Source organism: Xyrauchen texanus, chromosome 36 (genome assembly GCF_025860055.1).
Source record: "Xyrauchen texanus isolate HMW12.3.18 chromosome 36, RBS_HiC_50CHRs, whole genome shotgun sequence".
In the NCBI taxonomy this organism is placed as follows: domain Eukaryota; kingdom Metazoa; phylum Chordata; class Actinopteri; order Cypriniformes; family Catostomidae; genus Xyrauchen; species Xyrauchen texanus.
Genome location: NC_068311.1, coordinates 5,562,971 through 5,585,995, shown reverse-complemented (window position 1 = coordinate 5,585,995; position 23,025 = coordinate 5,562,971). Strand labels below are relative to the sequence as shown.

The following is a 23,025-nucleotide window of genomic DNA, read 5'->3' as shown; positions in this document are numbered from 1 at the left end:
TGTTTATATTGTTGCAAATTATAAACCAGCTGATGTGGATTTTGTATTACTCTGTCAATGTTAGTTAATAAATTGCTTGCTTCCATGTCTGCAGCGTTTTCCCGCTAGCTTGTTTTTAAATCTGGCAACCCGATGTGTCGAAATGGGCAGTGGGCGTGATCACACAGGCCAAAACACCAAATTTCAGAGTAGAATATCCTGACTGTTGCATTGTTTTTGGAGAAGCCAGTATTTCAACTTAGCATGTTTCCTAAATCTCTGATAACATATTATGATAATTTTTGCGTTAGTACAGTAAATATATTACATATTGCACCTTTAAACAAATAAGAAGCTTTCAGAATTATTCTGCCATTATTATTTATTTATTTATTCTTTTTTTAATGCATTGGTGGCTAATACTGAATACAAGCCTAACAATTAGACGGAAACCACGGTCACCACAGTAAACATCTGATACAACAAACGTAATGTCTCATTTTAAGAGATGTCCGTTAAAATGTAAATTGTTGCCTCACGACCGTACGTACTGTTGGAGACTTTTGTTTTGAAAAGACACTTGCTGTCGGTTTCCGGAAGTTCTCGCTGGTGTTCGTGCAGTGGTGAATGTAGCCTGAATACACACACACACACACATACACACACATATACACGCTCACACGGTTGTCCGCACAAAACTATCTAACAAATAACACATCAAACTATAATATCCCAGGATTTGCGCTTGTATTCAACCAGACAAGACCGAAGGAGACCCAAATAAGGTGTGATGTTGTTTATTTCCTTGTGCTAAAACTAAATGTTCTATCGTGCATACAGAGGCCTATCAGAGCAATCATAAAAAACCACAAATGCATCATTCAAAGAAGCACACAGTCTGAGGTTATTTATATATATATATATATCAGATTTGCATTTAGACTGCATATCTTGTGTGGTTGGAGATTGTCCATTCAAAGATTTGAGGCCTGGTTGATTTATATAATCACACTGGGCCTTTCGTTGTGCAAAAGAGAAATAATCTGCTTTAAACTTTGTGAGCAACAGCATTTTTGGACATGTTTCAACTTTTCAAAGACATTTTTGGGCATTATATAATGATTATGTTCCAAATGCTGTCTTTGTTGGCTAGGATTTGAGACAGAAATGTAAAGTACAGAAACGGATAATTTCTCTCAGATTGTTGTTCAAACTAAACATTATTGTTGTATGCAGTATATCACAATTATAGGCATGGGCCCTGCAAATGATGAAAAGTAAATATGCACAAAAACTTTTTGAAATAATTGAAGAATATGATTTAAAAAACAAACCCTAGCCTTTTTTATTTTATGTTTTCTGTAATGCAATTTTGCACCTGATTTCATTGTTATATTGCAATGATATATGATTGTTGCCATGCTGTTTGTATATGCTATAGTTCAATAAAAAAAATTATAGGCATGGGTTGTAGGCGAAACTAGAAACACATTTGCATATTATATTTGCACCATCCATGAAATATAAGGTTGTTCCAGTATTAGTCTGCTCAACTGCAGTTGTTGGAATTGTATTGGCTAGTATTCTATATGTTGGTAAGCTGAGGCTGTATGATTTAGGAATTGCATTGTTTCCTTTTTGGTTAATTGTCTGCATTGTCCTCTTTACACTATGTGTTGAATAATGAAGATAGTTTCAGTTAGGGCATAAACGTGCATGTTACTGCTTCCTATCTGCGCTTTTCTGGATTTTGGTCAACCTCCATTAAGCACACCTTCCTCTTGCACAGTAGAAACTGAGATGGTTCAATACTGTGTGCACTGATACTGGGAAATACCAGTATGTGTCAGAAAGGCTGAGATCATTAGCATCCACAGATAAGTGTTCCTGCTTCTAAACAATTTCAAAATATTTTTTAATTCATTTTTGAGTTTGGTTTATGTAGTGCGAAATGATAGATTTTTTCTATCTATCTGTTTATCCATATATCTCTTTATCTTTCTATTGGTCACAGAGCTCACTCTACATTGGCCATGAAAAACTTGTTAAACAAATATAACAATTAACCTATTATTAGTCAAATGCATTTCAATGTTGCAATAGCAGCTGATCAGATTGATGCATAACTGACCACATGCAACCATTGCAGCTCTAGAGAGGCTAACATTTAGACATGCCTTTGCATGTAACTCAACAAGCAGGCCAGGCAGCTGTCTTGGTGAGCCGTGGCATCTGTTTGGGTTTAGATTTGCTTTAGGGGCAGACATAGAGTGCGTGGTCACGAGGTCAAGGATTTGGCCACCTTACTCGAAGCTGTGTGGAGATTAACTGGCTGTACGTATGGTGCTGTGATGCACGGCTCCCAAGAGGTGCTACCTTGACTGTTCAATATTGGCATATTTGACATCTGCAGCTGTAGATACAGAGGCTCCTAAAAGTATTAAGACTGGAGATGGGCCAATATGGATTTTAAAGTTTAATCAGATTATCGGTTATCTGCAAAAATGTATGCCGATGCTGGTGAATTGTACTGTTAGAACGGCTTGATTCTGCTGTGTATAAAAATTAATATCTTGTGAACAATAAAAAAAAAAACGTATTACTCATTTTAACCTCATCTGGTAATATATATATATATATATATATATATATATATATATATATATTGCGTAGATACTTGCCTACATATAGAGCGTTATAATGGATCAAAGTCTACTTCATTTCAAAATAAGTGTCCCTGGCATATTTCAGGCTTCTTTATAGTTAAAAGTCCCTGTTATACACCAAATCTTTTTTCTGGTTACACAATAAACTGTCTTAACTGCCTGGGATTTTATTAATTTTGGTCTCTTGTAGCCTCCATCTCTCCCAGCTTAATATGATCTGACAAATATTACTGCATATATTCCACCAAAAAGTATATATATATATATATAAAACACACATCAAAACATTGCTTTGTTTGTTTGAGCATCCTTTTTATAACAAACTGAGGAATACCTGTTTTCTGAATAATTGCAAACAGGGAGTTCTAGGAAAACCTGTTTGAAACCTATGGTAAAAGGTCTGCACTAATATAACACCTTTTTAACCTTATCGGTATTCAAAGCGCTTCACACTGTGACACATTCACCCATTCATACACACATTCATACACCAATGGCGGCAGAGCTGACATCCTGCGATTAGTGGCTGACCCGCTCTACCAACTGAGCCACAGACGCCCTATATAAATACTAGTGGCACAAAAATGACACACATTACTTAAAAAGGTTTACATTGCATTGCCTTACATAATATATCAAACCCTGTGACATTCACACATTTAACTGTCAATTAAGTGTCCAAATACTATTTTGGTCACATATATAGCTGTTATTCTCTGTGCTGTCTTCTCATGTATAAAAGCATTGGGATACTCAATTCATTCAGTTATTATGAAAGAGCCAGACGTAATTATGGGTAATTTGTCTTTAGGCCAGCTGTCTGTTTTACAGTTGTGTTGCTGGAGGACTTGGATTTATTGTTTGCGTTTAATTTCATTGTATGCTCTGATCTTTATGTAGGAAGTCAGCCCACAGCTTTATTAAAGAGGTTTTTGCTGCAAGTTTCCTGTTTTCTAATTTGAAACATGGTGAAAGTCTCCTTGGCATTTGTGGTTTGTTTGACTCACCTGTGTGTGTACATTTGAAAAATAGTGAAAATTCTGTAATCATTTACCTACAATCATGTTGTTCCAAACCTGTGTAACATTCTTTCCTCTTGTAGAATGACAGCCTCGGGTGGCAACAACTTTTTTTTTTTTTTTTTTTTAAATACTAATCACTCATGGATGCGCTGAAGAAACCAGACAACTCTTCTCTCCTTATATGCTTACTTGCTGATGCCACTAGTCTTAAAGAGACAGTAGCGATTAAACATATCTTCTACATATCAATGTAAATTCTTGAAAATAGTATGCAAATAAACAATACAAATGGAGCAAAGATATATATTCAACATAATAGAAGCAATTTCAAGACATTGATTGATGGAATAGACTGAATTAAAACAATTAAAATGCTCAAATGTGACCAATTTGATAAACTAATGATTTGTAATATTAATATTTTCAAATTGTACCTAGAAGTGTTGCCTAGAAGGTTCTTTTAAAAAGAATGGCATTAGCTGAGAAATAATGTATTTTATATGTTAGCAAAATGGACATTATAACAGAAATATATCCATATGAATCGATTTAATCGAAATCGAATCAGGAAATCTGTATCAATAACCAGCCCAAATTAACACAGATATTTTCTTTGTTGCCTAATTCATCATCTTGAGCATTTCTTTATTTTCTTTTGCTTGATTGTTGGATCTTTTGTTAATGCTTTCTTTTATTCATTTTCTCGTTTTTATTTCTTTTAGTATGTGACATCATTGTGATATACACTCTTCTTTTGTCTTTCGTTTGTTTGTTTTTGTCTTAAAAAAAATGTTCGGTTACATTAAATGTTTGAGTCTTTTGTTTGTTCGATCTTCAGTCTGAACTTTCTCAGTCGTTTCCTCTCACTTATTTTGACAAATCCTCTGTTTCCTGTTTAGTATCACAGGTGGGCTCTGCTGCCTGGTTGCCCTGGTAACGTTTTGCCATGCCGTTCCCTTTCGGTAAGTCTCACAAGTGTCCAGCGGACATTGTGAAGAACCTGAAGGACAACATGACCATTCTGGAGAAACAGGACATCTCTGATAAGAAGGCTGAGAAGGTACAGTGCCATGTGTCTGGGATTGTGCTGTAAAATGTTTCTGTGGATTAAATGGTTTGTGAAAGCCATTAATGAGAGTTGTGTTTGTTTGTAGGCCTCTGAGGAGGTTTCCAAATCTCTGCTGGCGATGAAGGATATTCTTTACGGCACTAATGAGAAGGAGCCGCAGACAGAAGCCGTGGCTCAGCTCGCTCAAGAGCTCTACAATAGTGGTCTGCTCAGCACACTCATCGCAGACCTGCAGCTTATTGACTTTGAGGTGCTTAATTTATATATAGTCAGTAGACTAGACATGAAATCCAACAACAATGTACTTATCACAGAGACATGAAATTAATGATAGGACTGTCCTTCTTGAGACATCTAAAGTCTAATTTAAGTCTTTGAATAATTTCTGTTATATCCAATCATAATTCAGATTTATCTACCCCAGGGCTGAGCAACCTTAGGGGCCATTCAGACCAAACTTGTGTATTGTGCTAAAACAAAAAAAGCTAGACACAGTAGAAAGAATAGAACAGAACATGGGTGTCTCTGGAGACATGGAGGCACATTGCAACGTTCAATGAAAAACTTTTAAAAATATAGCTGCAAGCAGCAACTATTGAGGTTCAATTGGCAGAGGACCTTTTAAATACATATGTTATAAGATCTTAAGCATTATACAAATAGCCTGTTAGCACCTAAAATAGAGATTTACAGCAACATTAAGTAAATTAATCTTCAGACTTTTTTTATTTTTTTTTATTAGACTTTTTTACATTCCTTGCTATTAAAGCACCAGCTTTTGTCTGATATTCGACATATTTTGCATACTTTGTCAGAATCACAGCTTGGATATACGTACCAAATTTCATGAAAATCGTTTTTGTCGTTTAAGAGTTATAGGCTTTTGTGACATGGCCATATTTATTTAATCACCTTGCAAATACAAACTTCAATTGATTAACACCAATGGTTCAGAGTGAGGAGATTTATCATATGATATGCATGTGTCTGTGTGAAACAATGCAAAGTATACAACTATTTACACGCATTTAAGTACAAGTTCATGTAAAATTTCAAGAAAACCGGCCCGACCTCACCCGCTTCTTACGTTTTGGCATGCCGTTGCAATGTTGAATCGAAAGTTAAACTTGTTATATATATATCTTTCGGAACTGGTTTGTTTCCCATCGGGCGAACGGCCTCGGACTAGTTCGCAAAAGTATATTTAGCAAAAAAATCCAAAATGGCAGGAAAATTACTAAACATTCATGTGTCTGTACACTAAAATTCTCAGTAACGTATCTGTCTATCATTTGTTTTTTAGGGCAAGAAAGATGTGGCACAAATCTTTAACAATATTCTGAGACGTCAGATCGGCACACGGACACCCACTGTGGAATACCTGTGTACACAACAGAACATACTGTTCATGCTGCTTAAAGGGTGAGAAACACAAACGTGTTCACAATGACATATAATTAATCTGAAGACATTCATTTTATTTTTATTCCACACTTATTTTATATTTTTGATTAACTTGTTTGATTGCTTTCTTTTGTTCACCAATTTTTATATTCTAACCATTTAATATCTCAAAGATATGGTTGTAAGTTTAGTTAGATCTGCTCTTATTTTATACCTCATTTCCAGAGGCTCGTGCTTAGATCAAATCTTAAATGAAGGCCATGTCCACACTAATACATTTTCATTTGAAAATGCAGTGATAAAGCTACATTTATGCCTCTAATCCACACTGGAATGGCTTTTTCTTCCACCATAAACTGAGACTTTTGAAAATTCTCTCCATAACCACATACTTATGAAAATAATTGATGGTATGAAATCGAGTTTTCAAAGGAAAAATGAATTAGTGTGAACATGGCCTAAGAGATAAGAGTTATATCTGATTCCAGATCAGTACGTACTTACTTAAGATATCTTTTGAGTCAGCATTAATGATGGGTACATCTAATCTTACATCAGTTCTATCAGTTTAAGATGCCATTTGTTTTCCGATATTGAGGCCGCCGCCTCTAAATCTGCTCTTATAGCAGATTATGTCTTTCGTTTGTTTGTTTTTGTCTTAAATTATTTTTTCTGTCTTTTGTTTGTTCGATCTTCAGATACGAGTCTCCTGATATCGCTCTGAACTGTGGAATAATGCTGAGGGAATGCATTCGGCACGAGCCACTGGCCAAGATCACCCTCTGCTCTGAGCAGTTCTACGATTTCTTTAGATATGTGGAGATGTCCACCTTCGACATTGCCTCGGATGCATTCGCCACATTTAAAGTTAGTTTATTTACATAAACGTACAGGCCTTGTGAGTTTGTTTTGTCTCTGGTATCTTTGATCATTGAGACTTCAAATGTGCTGTATAATTATTTTGTTTGACACATTTGTTTGACTTTCTTCCAGGATTTGTTGACGAGACACAAACTGCTTAGCGCTGAGTTTCTGGAGCAGCACTATGATAGAGTGAGTCATTGGGTTCTTCTGTCATTGATTCGGTTTCCATCATTGTCTGTTGTATTGTCCTCAGTTTTCTGTCTTTTTTTTTTTTTCTGCATTTGGTTCCTCTCTCACGTGAGTCACTTGACTTGACTCTGAACTCATTCTTTTGTTTTATAATTTTTTTGACTTTGAATGTCAATGCATTAGGAAAAACTCTTTACAAAGTAACTGAAAGTAGTTGGAATGTATTCAAAGCAGCCTGCAGTGTGGGGAAATCTCAATGCTTTTCACAAACACAGAAAAGTTATTCTCAAACTACTGCATATTTATTTGCCCCTTGACTCTCTCCTCTTTACTTTGGTCTTTAGTTCTTCAGTGAATATGAGAAGCTTCTTCACTCAGAAAACTACGTCACTAAGAGGCAGTCACTAAAGGTGAGCAACAGGCTGATTTGTGTGATATTACGTGCTGTTGATTGTGCATATTTAGGTGGTTATTTGTGGTATGATTCAGTTTTAAATTTACAGCTCTCAAATTTGTTTTAGTAGAATTGACTCTTTGCTAAGTTCCAACGCTCTTGGTTACTGTTGCTTGTTTAGACAAGAATGACCCATTGGGATTCATTTGAGATTCAATTCTCAAGATTTATATTAAGATTTGGAAAAAAGGATCTTGCATGTACGCTGTCTTGGGTCACAATTATAAGCGCCCTGGCAACAACGCTATACTGTGTTATCAAATAATAATTTCTGTAAGATTACTTTTTTAAATTATCCAAAAACACAGGGCCTACATTAGAAAAGGGTAAAAGCTTGACTCATAATATGGCAGACATTTGCTAAGGTAGGATTGATGTGTAATGTTTTTAAGGTGGGGCTTAGCAATGGATTAGTTGTGTATATGTTGAGTTTAACCATTAGATCTGTACTTCTGATTGGTTATTGTTGCTAGCCTCAAGTGCATTAGTAGTAGGTTTCGTGTGTTCTGGTTTTCAGTTTGTGTCGCTAAATTGCATGAACCAGACATGATGTGTTTTACTTTTTTTCGTTGTAGCTTTTGGGAGAGCTGCTTTTGGACCGGCACAACTTCACTATAATGACGAAGTACATAAGCAAACCAGAGAACATCAAACTCATGATGAATCTACTGAGAGACAAAAGCCGCAACATCCAGTTTGAGGCCTTCCATGTCTTTAAGGTACCAAACCACTAACGCATACATTTGTACTAATGCGCTCAGATTCTGTGTTGTATTGTACAGCTGAACTGTTGCTTCCTGTCATTATTTTATCATCTTAAAGGCACAATGTAAATGCTTCTTTTGTTTTCTTTCTGTTTTGGTGTTTTTTTGTAGTGTGCTAGGACATATTGAAAGACTCAACCCTTTTTTTCTTTTTCTTTTTTTTTAAATAACCAATAGCTTTAAAGGGATAGTTCACCCAAACTGAGAATTGCAAATTCTCTCGTCATTTACTCACCTTCATGCCATACAAGATGTGTATGACTTTCTTTATTCTGCAGAACACAAATTAAGATTTTTAGAAGAATATTTCAGCTCTGTAGTTCCATACAATGCAAGTGAATTTTGACGCTTCAAAAAGCATGTAAAATCTGCATAAAAGTAATCCATAAGACTCCAGTGGTTAAATCCTTATCTCCAGAAGTGATATGATAGGTGTGAATGAGAAATATAAATATTTAAGTCTATATTTTACTATAAATTCTTCTCCCTGCACAGTGGGGGGCATATGCATGAAGAATATAAATCAGCAAAAACACAAGAAGAAGAATGTGAAAGTTAAAGTGGAGATTGACTGAGCAGGGAGGAGAATTCGTAGTAAAATTTACTTAAATATTGATCTGCTTCTGAAGACCTTAATTTAACCACTGGAGTCTTATGGTTTACTTTTTTGCTGAGTTATGTGATTTTTGGAGCTTCAAAATGTTGGCACCCATTTACTTGCATTGTATCAGCCAAAAGAGTTGAGATATTGTTTTAAAAATCAACATTTTTTGTTTGCTGAAGACAAAGTCATACCCATTCGGGATGGCATAAGGGTGAGTAAATGATGAGAGAATTTTCCTTTTTGGGTGAACTATTCCATTAAATTTACATGACTGAAATGAACCACGACTTACTAATAAAAGATTGTACATTTTAAATGGGGACCAACTTTATATTTGGTGTTTTTAACTACTTTGTACTTAAGCATTTGATACAATGTACTTATTATGTGGGGGCCTGGGTAGCTCAGCGAGTAATGATGCTGACTACCACACCTGGAGTTGTGAGTTCGAATCCAGGGTGTGCTGAGTGACTCCAGCCAGGTCTCCTAAGCAACCAAATTGGCCCGGTTGCTATGGAGGGTAGAGTCACATGGGGTAACCTCCTTGTGGTTGCTATAATGTGGTTCGCTCTCAGTGCGGCGCGTACATGGATGCCGTGGAGAATAGTGTGAAGCCTCAACATGAGCTATATTTCTGTGGTAAAGCGCTCAACAAGCCACGTGATAGGATTGACGGTCTCAGACACAGAGGCAACTGAGATTCGTCCGCCACCCAGATTGAGGCGAGTCACTACGCCACCATGAGGACTTAGAACGCATTGCGTTTTGGGCATTCCAAATTGATTTTACATGAATTACATCTGTAGTAACAGTCAACCAATCCCCTAAACCAAACCCTATTCTAAACCCTAACTCTACTCCAAAACCTACGCCGTACCTCAACCTCTGTAATAGCGAATGTGAATCTTGTTCAAATTGTGAAATGTTGTTACACAATAACTACTTTGTATTCTATGTATATTAATGTTATTACATAGTAGGTAAAGACACCTAATTTAAAGTGGAACCTTAAATGGATAAATATCTGCTAAAAGTTTATTTTGCCAACTTTTAGAAGCACACTAGCATATAGATAGCCTCAAAGCCAATAGATATGGACTAAAAGACACTTATTTTATTTTTTTTTCTTCCTAAGGCAAAAGGTTTTTTTGTGTGGGGGTTCAGTATCCTAAAACTTCTCTTGCTTCACTTTTCTCAGTGGTATGATCAAATAAGTCCTATCTTTCTCTGTCCATTCAGGTGTTTGTGGCCAATCCGAACAAGAACCAGCCCATTCTCGACATCTTGCTGAAGAACCAGACCAAACTAATCGAGTTTCTAAGCAAGTTTCAGAACGACCGCACCGAGGATGAGCAATTCAGTGACGAGAAGACCTATCTAATTAAACAAATCCGTGACCTCAAGAGGCCAACCCCGCAGGACGCCTGAAAATGATGAAGAATGTAAAATAAATGCATAGGGAATGTCTAGACAACGTTTAGGCAATGTCTGGACAATGTTTGGCTCTCAGGAAAGTTGAGTGGCCACAGCAACAGGCAAGTTTGAACAGTTTAGCAGGAAATGTTAAATACCATTTGAGCTCAGTCGGTGAGAAATTTAACGAGGAGGATGAAGAAGGGTCTTGCTTCGCTAGACATACAACCTCTCCCCAACAATGTTTTATTCTCATGTTTAATGAAAACGAGCTAAATGAACAGAAAAGACAGAATTAGATGCTGCTGCATTGTTGCACATAAAGAAGTGGAGGGATTTTGTACCTTGCACACAAACATGCACACTCAAATGTCTCTATGCTAATTAACCCATAAGATGCAAAAGGAGTTTAGTAATTGTACTGATGAATTCAAGGAAATTGATATGTGAAAAGCACTTTGCATATCCCTTATCATTTACTTGCATCATTTACTCACTCTGCCCTACTATGCGAGTTGCAAAGGTTGCATTTGAGGTAAAACTGTGATGCATACAACATGCTTTGAACATGTTTGTTTGTGTGAGAGGTTAAGTATACATACAAGTTGTGTATCCTGGGTGAGGGACTGGACATGTACATAGGCTCTTTCATCTTCCCTTTTTGTTTTGGCTTTGTAGAATTCTTTGGACATTCACATCTCAGCCTGAAAGATGTTTTCTTATTGTTATTATTTACTTTGAAAAATGTTTGGAAATGTGTTGACTGTGTGGATTTGTTGATGGTTAGTGTTGTGACTGTGCTGTGGCAGCTGTTGACCCGGATTTGACCACATTCTTTTACTTTCATTATGACCAAGTTTTGTACCCTAACTACTCTAGCTTTCAGTAGCATGACAATAACAGCCCAGTATAACCAGTAGTCCTACTTTGGCAGTATGATACATTTTGAACAATCAATTTGACCCTTGTTTAGATAAATTAGGAAGATGCGTCCAGGTCGCATTTCAGCCTAAAATAAAAAGGAAAAGAATCAGTAAAATGTTGCATGAAGAAAATGAAGCTTATTTTAGGAGCACTAGGATATTTAGCGTAAAAAAAATATTTTTTCATGGCAATTAAGAACATTTCCCCAGCAAATTCTCATTGCTGTAATGCATCCAAATCTTTTACTTATTATTTGTTTGTTTTGTTGTAATTTTGTAATCCCTTTTTGTCTCAGTGTTAATCCTCTTTAGATTCTCATAAGTGTATTTTGCTATAAAAAATATTGTAATGCATTAAATATAATTATTGTAATTAAATTTAAATGCAATGCAACATATACCAATTTGAGATATAAATGCTCTATGTACAATATATTGTATACAATATATAATAATACATTATTCCTATTTTCCTTCAAGTATATTATGCATCATGGATATTCGAATTGGATGGGGAAAATGTGCTTAACTGTCTAAAATGATGTCACAATGCAAAAGGTTTTAAAGGTCCAAAATAGGCTTCATTTTGAATGTAATATTTTTATTTTTTATTTTGGGGTGAAATATGGCCCTGACATGCTCCTGATGATTTTTGTGAGAAACGTGGCTCAAGCTCAGATATTGTCCTTCTTTACAATAGGTATTTATTGGGGTAAAAAAAACAAATGCAGTGTGAAATAATAGTAGAGGTTAAACTGAAATCGTTGTATGTAATTTAGCATCTTAAGTCCATATTAACACCAACTGGTGGTGGCTGGAGGAAACAGCAAAGTGAGCAGCCACACCCTTTTTAGACTTTTTAAGAACTCAGTAAGATAAGTGTTAATGCCTTGTTATATGCAGTACTGGGGTTAAAACGGTTGTCCGCAGAAAGTTTTTGTAGGAAAGTCACCTAATAATGAAAATTATGTCATGTGGATCCAAACCTGTGTGATTTTCTTTGGGACACAAAAGGAAGTGTTAGGTCGAATTTTACATCCTCAATTAAATCCTCAGCTTCATTATATTTAAAAAGATACAATGAAAATGATTGGGGAATGAGGCTGTCAATCTGCCTAGCATTTCCTTTTGTGTTCCACAGTCAGATGAGTTTGGAACAACATGAGGGTGAGTAAGTAATGAGACAATTTTCATTTTTGAGTGAACTTTTTCTTTAAATACCACACATATTTAAAACTGATGTGTAAAGCATTACTGCTTTGTCTTACATTGTGTGCATTGTGCTTGCCAGAAACACTTAATACACTACCATCAGAGAATGCAACTGTTATTCATAAGGATAACTTTCTTAATTTTAAATGCTGAATTTTTGCCCATAAAACTTGTTCTACAGAAAGTTTACAGTTATGTTTTGAGCAACAGGGATTGGCATGCCTATTAAAGTATTTTAATTTAGCGAACAAAAAGATAGAACCAAAAGTAGCATAAAGCTGTAAGTTTTTTATATCTCTGCATATCTTGTTATATGGTGACTGGTAGCGCACCATAATAAGTGATTTAGTCTGCATCTGTGATATAGGCCAGACTAGACTCTTTCATTGGCACATGTAACGACAGCCAATCAGGGCCATCTTTGCTTAACATCATAATGGGCCAAGAGCATTAAGAATTCTGAGAATAAGAAAACTTTTCTTGCAAGTAAGTGCATGTTTCTATTTTGCAGTCTTATTAGAGTTAACATTGATGTCTGATAGACAGGCTTGGTACCTATTGGCCCTGTTTCTGTTCAATTAAACAGACCAGTCTAACCAATGTAGAAACCCACCCAAAGAATAAGACCTGGGGGTATGGGCACAGAAATGGTGGGAATTTCATTGGAATTGTCAATCAGTAGCCAGACTAATAGTTGGAAATAAAGTTTGCAAAACTAGAAATGTTTCCACAGTTGTCTTTTTTTTTTTGCTAATTGTCTTTTTAATCTGTCTGTCTGTTTATATATCTATGTAAGCTATAATTGTTCTACAGTAACCATAGTTTCACCATGGTATTTGTAGTAAGACTGTAGCAATCACAAAATTAACCATGGTTACTGCAGCCATGGTCACTAAAATATCACTATAGTAAAAACATCGTTTCTACATGGATACTGTAGTAAAATCATGGTTAACTGTATCAAAAACGGTTTTGCCCAAAAAACCATGGGTACTACAATGTTACTATAGTAAAACCATGGTTAATTATCGTAAGGAAAACTATATTTCTCTATATCTAACTGTATAGATGTTATATATTTTTTATATAACTACCAGTGCTGAAGAAATAAAGTATTTAGAATACGTTACTGACCTTGAGTAATCTTTTATATATATATATATATATATATATATATATATATATATATATATATATATATATATATATATAATGTACAGAGAGAGAGAGAGATCGAAGTAAGATTGCATTACCATCTGATAACATCAATGCACCATGGTACCGCTACAGTACAGTTGTAACAGTTGCTATGTTTATAAGAGAGCTGTGAACAAACGTGAGCGCGCTTGCTCATTTTGGGTCACGCGCCATCATTCCACTGTCGCGAGCGCTGTGACTTTAAGAGCGTTTTTGTTCACATATATATAAATAAATTATACATTCTTCCGGTACATTATAACAAAGACCAAATATTGTGTCAAAAAGGGATAAAAACAACGTTTATTTCCCCGCATCATGGTGAAGATCAGTTTTCAGCCCATCGCAGGACAAAAGGCCGATAAAGAGGATGGTGATGGAGATAAGACTCAAATATTCATACCGCATGCACACGTAAGTTTTTTAGGTTTTTTTGCGTTACATCTCAAATGTCACACGAAAACTGCGATTAAAATGAAACGGGAAATTATTGGTAAACCATCAAGAACGTCATTTGGTGGGGTGATACAATCTATTGGCATTGCTCCATCAGTGCTTATTTATTTATTTAGTTGTTTTTCATGGAAATTCTGTTGCCCTTTGGTTTCATAACAAGAGGACATGTATGCTGCAGCACCTGCATCATTAATCGCATGATATTTCTGTCTCTGCCATTTAATGTGCAACTTACGTACTAATATTTGTGCATTTATTGTCATATTTTAATTCATTAAATAATACATAAAAATCAAATATCATTAAGTGGCTATAATAAATTGCTCTTATTTAATTATAAAGTGCTTTGGTAAACATGATTGATGAAATACATAAAATAGCTTGAAACAACTTACCCTGCATTTTGAAAGACGTTAATTGTAATTAATGCATGGATTGTTATGTGAAATGTTAAGGCCCATTATTTTGAGCTTGCAATGACTAGGTGAAATTTGACTTGGTGCAGCACGTGTGTGTGTGTCTGTGTGCGCGCGCGACTGTGTCTATGTAATGAATATTACACTTATACACACAAATGCATCAGAGACAAAATGGCAGAAGCCTTTGGTGAGAAAAATGACTTCTATCAGCTTTAGCTGTTTAATATTGTCCTGGTAATAAAAGGTGTGTGTGGTGGTCAGGTTTCGCTGTTTTGTACAGACCAAATGGTCTTCCAACTGTTACCACAGTAAAAACAGCTTAATTAAGGGACTAAATAATGTCTTAATTAAAAACTGTAAAATGTAAAAAGATGTCTGTGCTTTGCTTCAGGACCCAGATATGGACATCAAGTGGTGAATCAATACAGTACCAAAATGGCTAATCATGCAAAAGTAAACAAAAATGTCATTTATTGAAATGTATTAACATTACCATGAACTACATAGGCCCAACAATATTCAAAATGATCAACATTGCATGGGCTGAATAGGAAAATGTCTATTGTCAAATGTCAATTTAGTAAATGCATAAACAACAATGCATGTACCAGACTAACATATGGAACAAAATATCATAGAGTTAGATTGGAAGCACATCCAAAAAAATGTGGGTCATGAACCACCATAAACTGGTGGATTGAGCACTGGGTAAAGGCATAGCAAATGTAATAGGCTTAATTTAAAAACAATAGAATTCGATTGGAAGTCCCCACCATGATTTTGAAACAAACTTGTGTGTGTTAAGTATGAGGCCAGTTCAGAGCATGTGCCTTATAGTTGGCAGATGGGTTGCAAGACTGTGGGCGTTATTAGTCATTGCCCATTAGCATCTCACATTTAATAATTTCCTACTGTAGTACGAGAGCTCTAAATAATTCATTCTTGGCTGCAGAGGAAACAAGTGAATGTAGTGCCGATTGTAGCTCGTTTCACAGCATGTGGGTGATTGTACGGGGACGATCGCCACGGGGACGATGAATGATGAATTCATTACTTGTGTGTGTTTGAGCGTGTATTTATCACTTAGTAAAACCCGAAAATGTTGACTTTGTGGGGGGACATTTTGTCAGTCCCCATGAGGAAAACAGCTTATAAATCATACTAAATTATGTTTTTTGAAAATGTAAAAATGCAGAAAGTTTTCTGTGAGGGTTAGGTTTAGGGGTAGGGTTAGTGGATAGAACATGTAGTTTGTACACTATAAAATACATTCTGTTTATGGAAAGTCCCCATAAAACATGGAAACACAACATGTGTGTATTTGTGTGTGTGTGTGTGTGTGTGTGTGTGCATGTGTCGGACAGAATTTGCTATCTTGGTTGGTATGTCCCGGCACAGACAGTACAACCTGAAATAACCATTTTTGTGGGCACCTGTGGAAGGTCCACATGACTAAAACATACAGGGACAAAATCATATTTTAAATCAAATCTAAACATTTTCTATACTGGTTATTGGTAGGGGTAGAGTTACAGCCATTTAAGTTATTTTGTCGTCATTTACTCACCCCCATGTCATTTTAACCCTGTATTAGCTATTTCCTTTCTTCCATGAAACATGAAATAAGATGTTAGGCAGAATGCCTGAGACACATTTTTTTTAAATTGCTCTCCCAATCGGTCATGTGACACTTGATAACCAAATGGGTTTGAGTTGCATGATGAGAAACCTTGTGTAACGTGCCTAAAGATGACATTTTTAAATTAAACACTTGTGCAAACAAGATGAGACCTCTAGGAAAAGATTATCAGTAGATAATGTATGTGTGAGAAATGTAAAGTTGTACATGCTGATCTGCTCTGTGTACATGTTTCTGGCCTTCCATAGATGTTCAGTTGACCCCAGATGCAGGCTGCAGTGCGCACGTTAGTGAGTCAGTATAGTTAGCAACTGCTGACCGTTTTCTTCTCTTCCTCTTTATGATGTTCCGCATACTTATTTCTGTGAGGTGATTAGGTCATACTTGTCCTCTTGAGGTGAACAAGGTCAACCGTAAGGCTGGCGCATCTGCATATGACCCTTTTCCTGTATTAATCCAGAGCACCCATTTCTCCCCCTTGACCCTGGTTGTCACTTTTCTATTGGCTGATTCTTTGTTCCTTTGTCTTATGAAGAATATAAATAACATGCTTGCTGTAATAAACATCGAGTAGATGGAAGTAATTTAATGACTTGTAGCAGCAAGTGAAGATTGTTTATTGGCACTCTACTGCTTTTCCTGCAATGCCAGTGTAATGGTAGCCAGCTTGTAGGTAGCTGAGCAATGTGTGAACCTCACTTCCCTGGCCTCAAGAGGCACACTAGCGACTGAGAGCGACCGTTTCCCATGCCGGAGACGCCGGTTTGAATCCCGCTCGGAGTGGATTGAGCAGGACTGGTAACACCAGGATGTACAAGGTTGAATTTCAATATATGGAAAACTGCTTAACCGCTATTTTTGTTTCTCAGAAAAAAGAAAATACAATTAGTTTGCACAACACGAGGGAGAGTAAATGATGACAAAATCTTAGAAACAATAAAGGTCTATGGTAAGCCCCCACCATTATATAAAAACAAGGTTGTGTGTGCATTGTAGGTGGAAGAGGAACTGGTCTTGCCTGTCGGACGGAAACGCTCCTCTTTGAGTGGACTCTGCTGTCTGACATCTGCATTGATTGTCTTCACCTGCAGTCTGATATATGCTTCAATATATATCTACCGATACTACATCATTCCTCAGGTAGTACACGTTAAATACGCTACAACAATGTGCAGAGATCACACTTGTGGTTTATGGATGCTACATATAATTATGTGATTGTATTGTGCTAATAATGCAGTTGCCTTATGTGACAAACTTACAGGTTCCTGATCAAAGTCGATTCCACTGCCGTGTGGTGTATGAGGACTCGGTGTCGGCTCCACTGCGAGGGTCTCATGAGCTGGAGGAGAATGTGGGGATTTACCTAAAAGAAAACTATGAGCAAATCAGTGTGCCTGTGCCTGACTTTAGCAACACAGACCCTGCTGACATCATTCATGATTTCCACAGGGTAACACACATAAAAAAAGCCCTATGTGTGTAATTAACATGACTAAGTTTCACTTATGCTGATAGGTAAAATTCCCCCTACCACACACTTTCTCACTTGCGGTTTGCTGAAAAGACCTGCGTAATGGGTTTTGTCTGCTGGTCCTTAACATGGGTATCTGGTGTGCAGGTTTGCTAGCAACTTGGTTTCACATTATTATCGTACGTGTGTGTGTGTGTGTGTGTGTGTGTGTGTGTGTGTGTTGTGTGCTATACTTGAGGACCAAGATTTTGAAAAAGGCTAGTTATAAAGGCTCATAAATCGGCCAAATCATGTTTTGCTTTAAATGTACATATATTAACAGGTTTGTGTGAGGGTTAGAGGCGAATATCACAATATAAATACCATTGTGTGTATGAGCTGTCCTTACCAATATAGTGAAGCCAGTTTGAATGTGTTCGGGTTTTTAGGGTCTGACAGCCTATCATGACATCGCCTTAGACAAGTGTTACGTCATCGAGCTCAATACCAGTGTGGTAATGCCACCACGAAACCTCTGGGAACTGCTCGTCAACGTCAAGGTACTTAAAGTGTGTTTGTGTGTATAATGGCAGTTCAAACCTGAATAATTTTTTTATTTGACGTTCTTGTCTTTTTTTCTCTCTCTCTCTTGGTAGAAAGGGACTTATCTTCCCCAGACATACATTGTCCAAGAAGAAATGGTTGTGACTGGCCGTGTTAATAACATGCATCAGCTTGGGCGTTTTATTTACCGTCTGTGTAATGGTAAAGATACGTACAGGCTTCGTCGACGCACCTCTCGCCGTCGTAAGTTCACACTCTTTTCTTACAATGACCAAGTCATCCTCTTTAATGTTTAAGGTAATGTCGAATGATAGCTAGAGAGCAGTGTGGCCAAAATAATGCTCATAATTACAAATGCTCCTAAACAGTAAATAAGAAATGTGTTGGTTGGCTTGGCTAGAATAAGGAACAATATGCACCAGACTTCGTGCCGTCAAGAGTCTAGTTTACAAGACAAAATAGAAAAGTTATCTGATGCTGTTACTTAAAAAAAAAATGACAAAAGTAAACTAAATATAACCCAATTTATCTGTTGATATATTAGTTGAAGTAGTAACATTCAAAGACATTAAATGGGAAAAGTTATCATCTAATGCAGATAATTAAAAAACTAAATATAAACCGATTTATCTGCCGATATATTGGTAGACCACTACTTAAAAGTTACCACTACTGTTCAAAGACACTAAATGACCTAATAAGAAAAGTTATCATCTGATATGGATAATAAAAAAAAAGTGTATACCGATTTATCGTTGAAGTAGTTACATTCAAAGTTATTCTCTGATGAGGACAGGGATGGATTATGACTTGCAAAGGCCCCCCATGTCCAATTGTTTTCATTGTTGATGGGTTTTTGAGCGGGGGTAGGAAAAAAAGTAAAAAACGATTTATCGTTAAAGTAGTTACATTCAAAGCTTGATTTAGCACATCGTTGCGAAATGTGTCAGTGTTCAATTTATAACACAACTGGCTGCATTCTCAGCGTTGCCACAAGGGATGCTAGAGTGGATTTTCTTCTTTCAATCAACAACTGTCATGGCGAACTCAGGCAGCAATTTGAGTCGAATCTTTTCAAAAAATGTATACAACATGTCTCTCCCCACTTCTCAACAATCGACTCATCTACCACATCCAGGCAGCATCCAAAAACGTAAGCAGCTGACTTGCTGCTTAATCAGTTAATGGCTTATCTGACAGCTTTATTTTCATCCTGCCGTCATATACAGCCTCCGAAGGCAGCATTTTCATAGTTTTGGACACAGAACCAGTTTCGTCATCAAGTCTAAAAAATCTGTTTACCTCTATGGTCTGAGGTTTGTAATCGCCAGAGCAATGCAAGAGTGCATGTAATGTATGTACAACGGGACCATGCATTGACGTGTTGGCAAGCCTCACATCTGCGTTTGCGTACTTACGTGAAGTTTCGGCCTTCAAATGGGAAAAGTTGTCATCCGATGCAAATAATACAAAATTATACTACAAAACACTAAATATAAACTGATTTATCGGTTGATATATCGGTTGAGCACTACTTCAAAGTAGTTTTAATTAGAGTAAAGAAAAATATATACTTGCAGTATATCATCTATAAGTATTTATAAAATATTTCCTAATGTGAATAATATTTTTATTTACTGTAATTTTAAATGTTCTCTCCTTATAGGTATCACCAAGCGTGAGGCGCAGAACTGTCACCGCATCCGTCATTTTGAGAACACTTTTGTGGTGGAGACAGTCATTTGTGAGACCCCATAGGCTGCTTATCCCTTGCCCTTCCTGTTTCTGATGAGATCACAGTCTCAGTAGCCACAACCACTCTTTATCTCTGACCCTTGTCTATCTCTTTTTGTACTTTTCTTTCTCTGTACGTAATCGGAATTCATTGCACATGGTTTAACCTAAAGGTGTTGAAATACTTTGTTTCTTTGCATATTTTCAATAATGATCATTCTCAAATGAGTGCTTTTGAAATCTTAAAATGGTAGCATCGGACGTCTTAAAATTAGACGATTATGGGCATTAAGCTCAGAGTGTGAGTGTATGTGTGTTTACACTCATGCCTGCATGCTCGTACGTGTTTGTGGCTGGCTGTTTGTGCTACATAAAATTCCTCTTTGAACTCTTATATATGTGTGAATTGTTAGAGCTATACTGTTTACTCATGAATATTCTCAACTGGTGGGTCGTGACCCTAGAATGGGTCACAGGTCTGTTTACAGAAAAAAAATGAACTGATCCTAATGCCAGTTAAAGCGTCTGATAAAAAATCACATGCATCTTTGCATTTATCATTTTTGTTCACATACTATTATGGAATGATATTCCGGACATTATTCAAAAGGAATTGCAAATTGTATTTGCATTTGCGTTTTCAATTTGTGGACGCATAAAATGTGACATAATCCAAACGCAATTGCAAATCGCGCATTACCGTTTGCATTTTCGTTTAAGCGAACGCACAGTGACTGCCAGATTTCAAATGGAAAAGCAAAGTCCGTTTGCAACTGTGTTTCCCATATCTTACGAGTTTTGGCCCTGTCATATTTAAATAGCAATTTCAATTACCACGTCTGCTTTTTCACTTTCTCAGCGTGGCGTATGTAGCCAGCCAAAACTCAAATGGAATACTAATTCCCTTAGTATTTCCATTTCCGATGCCTTACACGGAAACCTGTCAATCAGGGTCAAGGGTGGGATTATGCTATGGGGCGTGTTTGTCTTGGGAAGTGATGTCACTCACAGTCTATCACGATCAATAATTAGCACTGCACTTTATTCATCTATAATCTCACACTGGACTGTCAACATATTCTCCTCAATATACTACTTCATATATATATATATCATATACTCCTACTTATTGTATTGTATATTGTGTGTATTGTTTACTGTACATTGTATATAATTATTGTGTTGTGTATGTGTACATTTGATTTGTAAATTGTGTTGTGTAAGTATGTTGTTTACTGTAATGGGTATATGTCTCGTCACTGTCATGACTGCTATGTTGCTCGGAACTGCACACAAGAATTTCACCCACTGTTGCACTTGTGTACATGGTAGTGTGACAATAAAGTGATTTGATTTGATAAACCGGCGTCTGTTCAGGGCATCACCTCTTGACCGTCCACTGTGAGTGACGTCACTTCCCAAGACAAACACGCCCCATAGCATAATCCCACCCTTGACCCTGATTGACAGGTTTCTGTGTAAGGCATCGGAAATGGAAATACTAAGGGAATTTGTATTCCATTTGAGTATTAGAAAATCAGTTATTTTGAATTCTTATAATAAAGGTGGCTTAAATTTCATTGATTTTGATTCTCTTAACAATACCTTAAAAATTAATTGGCTTAAACGTTTCCTTCACAATCAATCTTCTATTTGGAGTATAATCCCAAGATATATTTTTTCTCAATTAGGAGGTATACATTTTCTTTTAATGTGCAATTATTCAATTAGTAAACTTCCTGTCAAACTTTCCAATTATCATCAGCAGATGCTTATGGCTTGGAAACTTATTTACAAGCATAATTTCTCGCCACACAATTTTTTAATTTGGAACAACTGTAATATTCTTCATAAGAGGAAATCTTTATTTCTTGAAAACTGGTTCAATAATGGGGTGATATTAGTAAACCAGCTATTTCATAGTGAAGGTAATTTATTGAATTATTCCGATTTTGTTTCAGGATACCAATTCCCAGTATCTAGTAAAGAATTTAATATAGTTTTCAAGGCCATCTCTTTGGAAATCTGTATGCTGTTTAGAAACAATAATAGTGCTACAGTGACTTCTGTTTCTCCCCTAGCCCTGAATCTACTGTGGTTGGTTCTATTTGTTTTTCAATACATAAATCCAATTATAAAATTAGGTCATTATTTTTGGACCCTGTTACTTCAATTCCTTCCTCCATTTCTTATTGGAATAACCTTTTGATGATATTAAATGGTCATATGTTTGGTCACATCCTCAGAAATTCTTTCTAACTAATAAAGTTAAAGAAATATCCTATAAAATTATTCATAGATTTTATCCAGTTAAATACTTTTTTAAAGAAATTTAGAAATGATATTGATACTTCCTGCTCTTTTTGTGAAGCCTCCTCTGAAACTGTTGATCATTTGTTTTGGGAATGTCTTTTTACTCGGTCTTTCTGGAACAACATTGATGCTCTGATTGTCCAAAAGGTTTTATGTAACTTTTCTTTATCATATAGACACATTCTTTTGGGATTTTATGTTAAAGACAAGAATCTAATTAATGCATGTTTTTGTATAAACCTTCTTTTATATATTGGAAAGTTTCATATCCATAAATGTAAATATATGAAAAGTAAACCCCACTTTAGCTTTTTCAAAGAAGAATTGAAGATGTATTTAAATACAATTTCAACTTCTGTTAACAAGAAAGAAATGAAAACATCCAGAATTAGTGCCATGTTTAATATTCTCTCTTAATGTTTTTTTCTTTTGTGCCCTCTTCTTTTTTTTCTTTCTTCTCTTATACTCTTTTCTTTTTAGACTATTGTTGAATATATTTAAAAAAATTCACATTTCCTCTCTTAATGTATTCTGAACCATAATTTCTCTTTTGTTTTGAAAGATTGTTTATATTTCTTGTATGTATCGTCTTGTTCTGTTTGTTAATATTGCAATTAAAAAAAATAATAAAAAAAATAGTATTCCATTTGAGTTTTGGCTGGCTACATACGCCACGCTGAGAAAGTG

General features: G+C 36.0%; 2 protein-coding genes across 2 annotated transcripts; both read left to right on the top strand.

Annotated features, from left to right (window-relative positions):
- Positions 1–607: 607 nt before the first annotated feature.
- LOC127629780 (calcium-binding protein 39) lies at positions 608–13,657 on the top strand. The gene is made up of 9 exons (XM_052107019.1): positions 608–764; positions 4,567–4,727; positions 4,822–4,986; positions 6,040–6,158; positions 6,839–7,007; positions 7,134–7,193; positions 7,538–7,603; positions 8,223–8,366; positions 10,255–13,657. The coding sequence occupies exons 2-9, from the start codon at positions 4,614–4,616 to the stop codon at positions 10,441–10,443; spliced, it is 1,026 nt and encodes a 341-aa protein (XP_051962979.1). The 5' UTR covers positions 608–764; positions 4,567–4,613; the 3' UTR covers positions 10,444–13,657.
- A 247-nt stretch (positions 13,658–13,904) lies between these two features.
- Positions 13,905–20,896, top strand: LOC127629978 (integral membrane protein 2C-like). Its single transcript, XM_052107328.1, has 6 exons — positions 13,905–14,174; positions 17,271–17,414; positions 17,539–17,727; positions 18,177–18,287; positions 18,384–18,534; positions 19,958–20,896. The coding sequence occupies exons 1-6, from the start codon at positions 14,079–14,081 to the stop codon at positions 20,047–20,049; spliced, it is 783 nt and encodes a 260-aa protein (XP_051963288.1). The 5' UTR covers positions 13,905–14,078; the 3' UTR covers positions 20,050–20,896.
- The last annotated feature ends 2,129 nt before the right edge of the window (positions 20,897–23,025 follow it).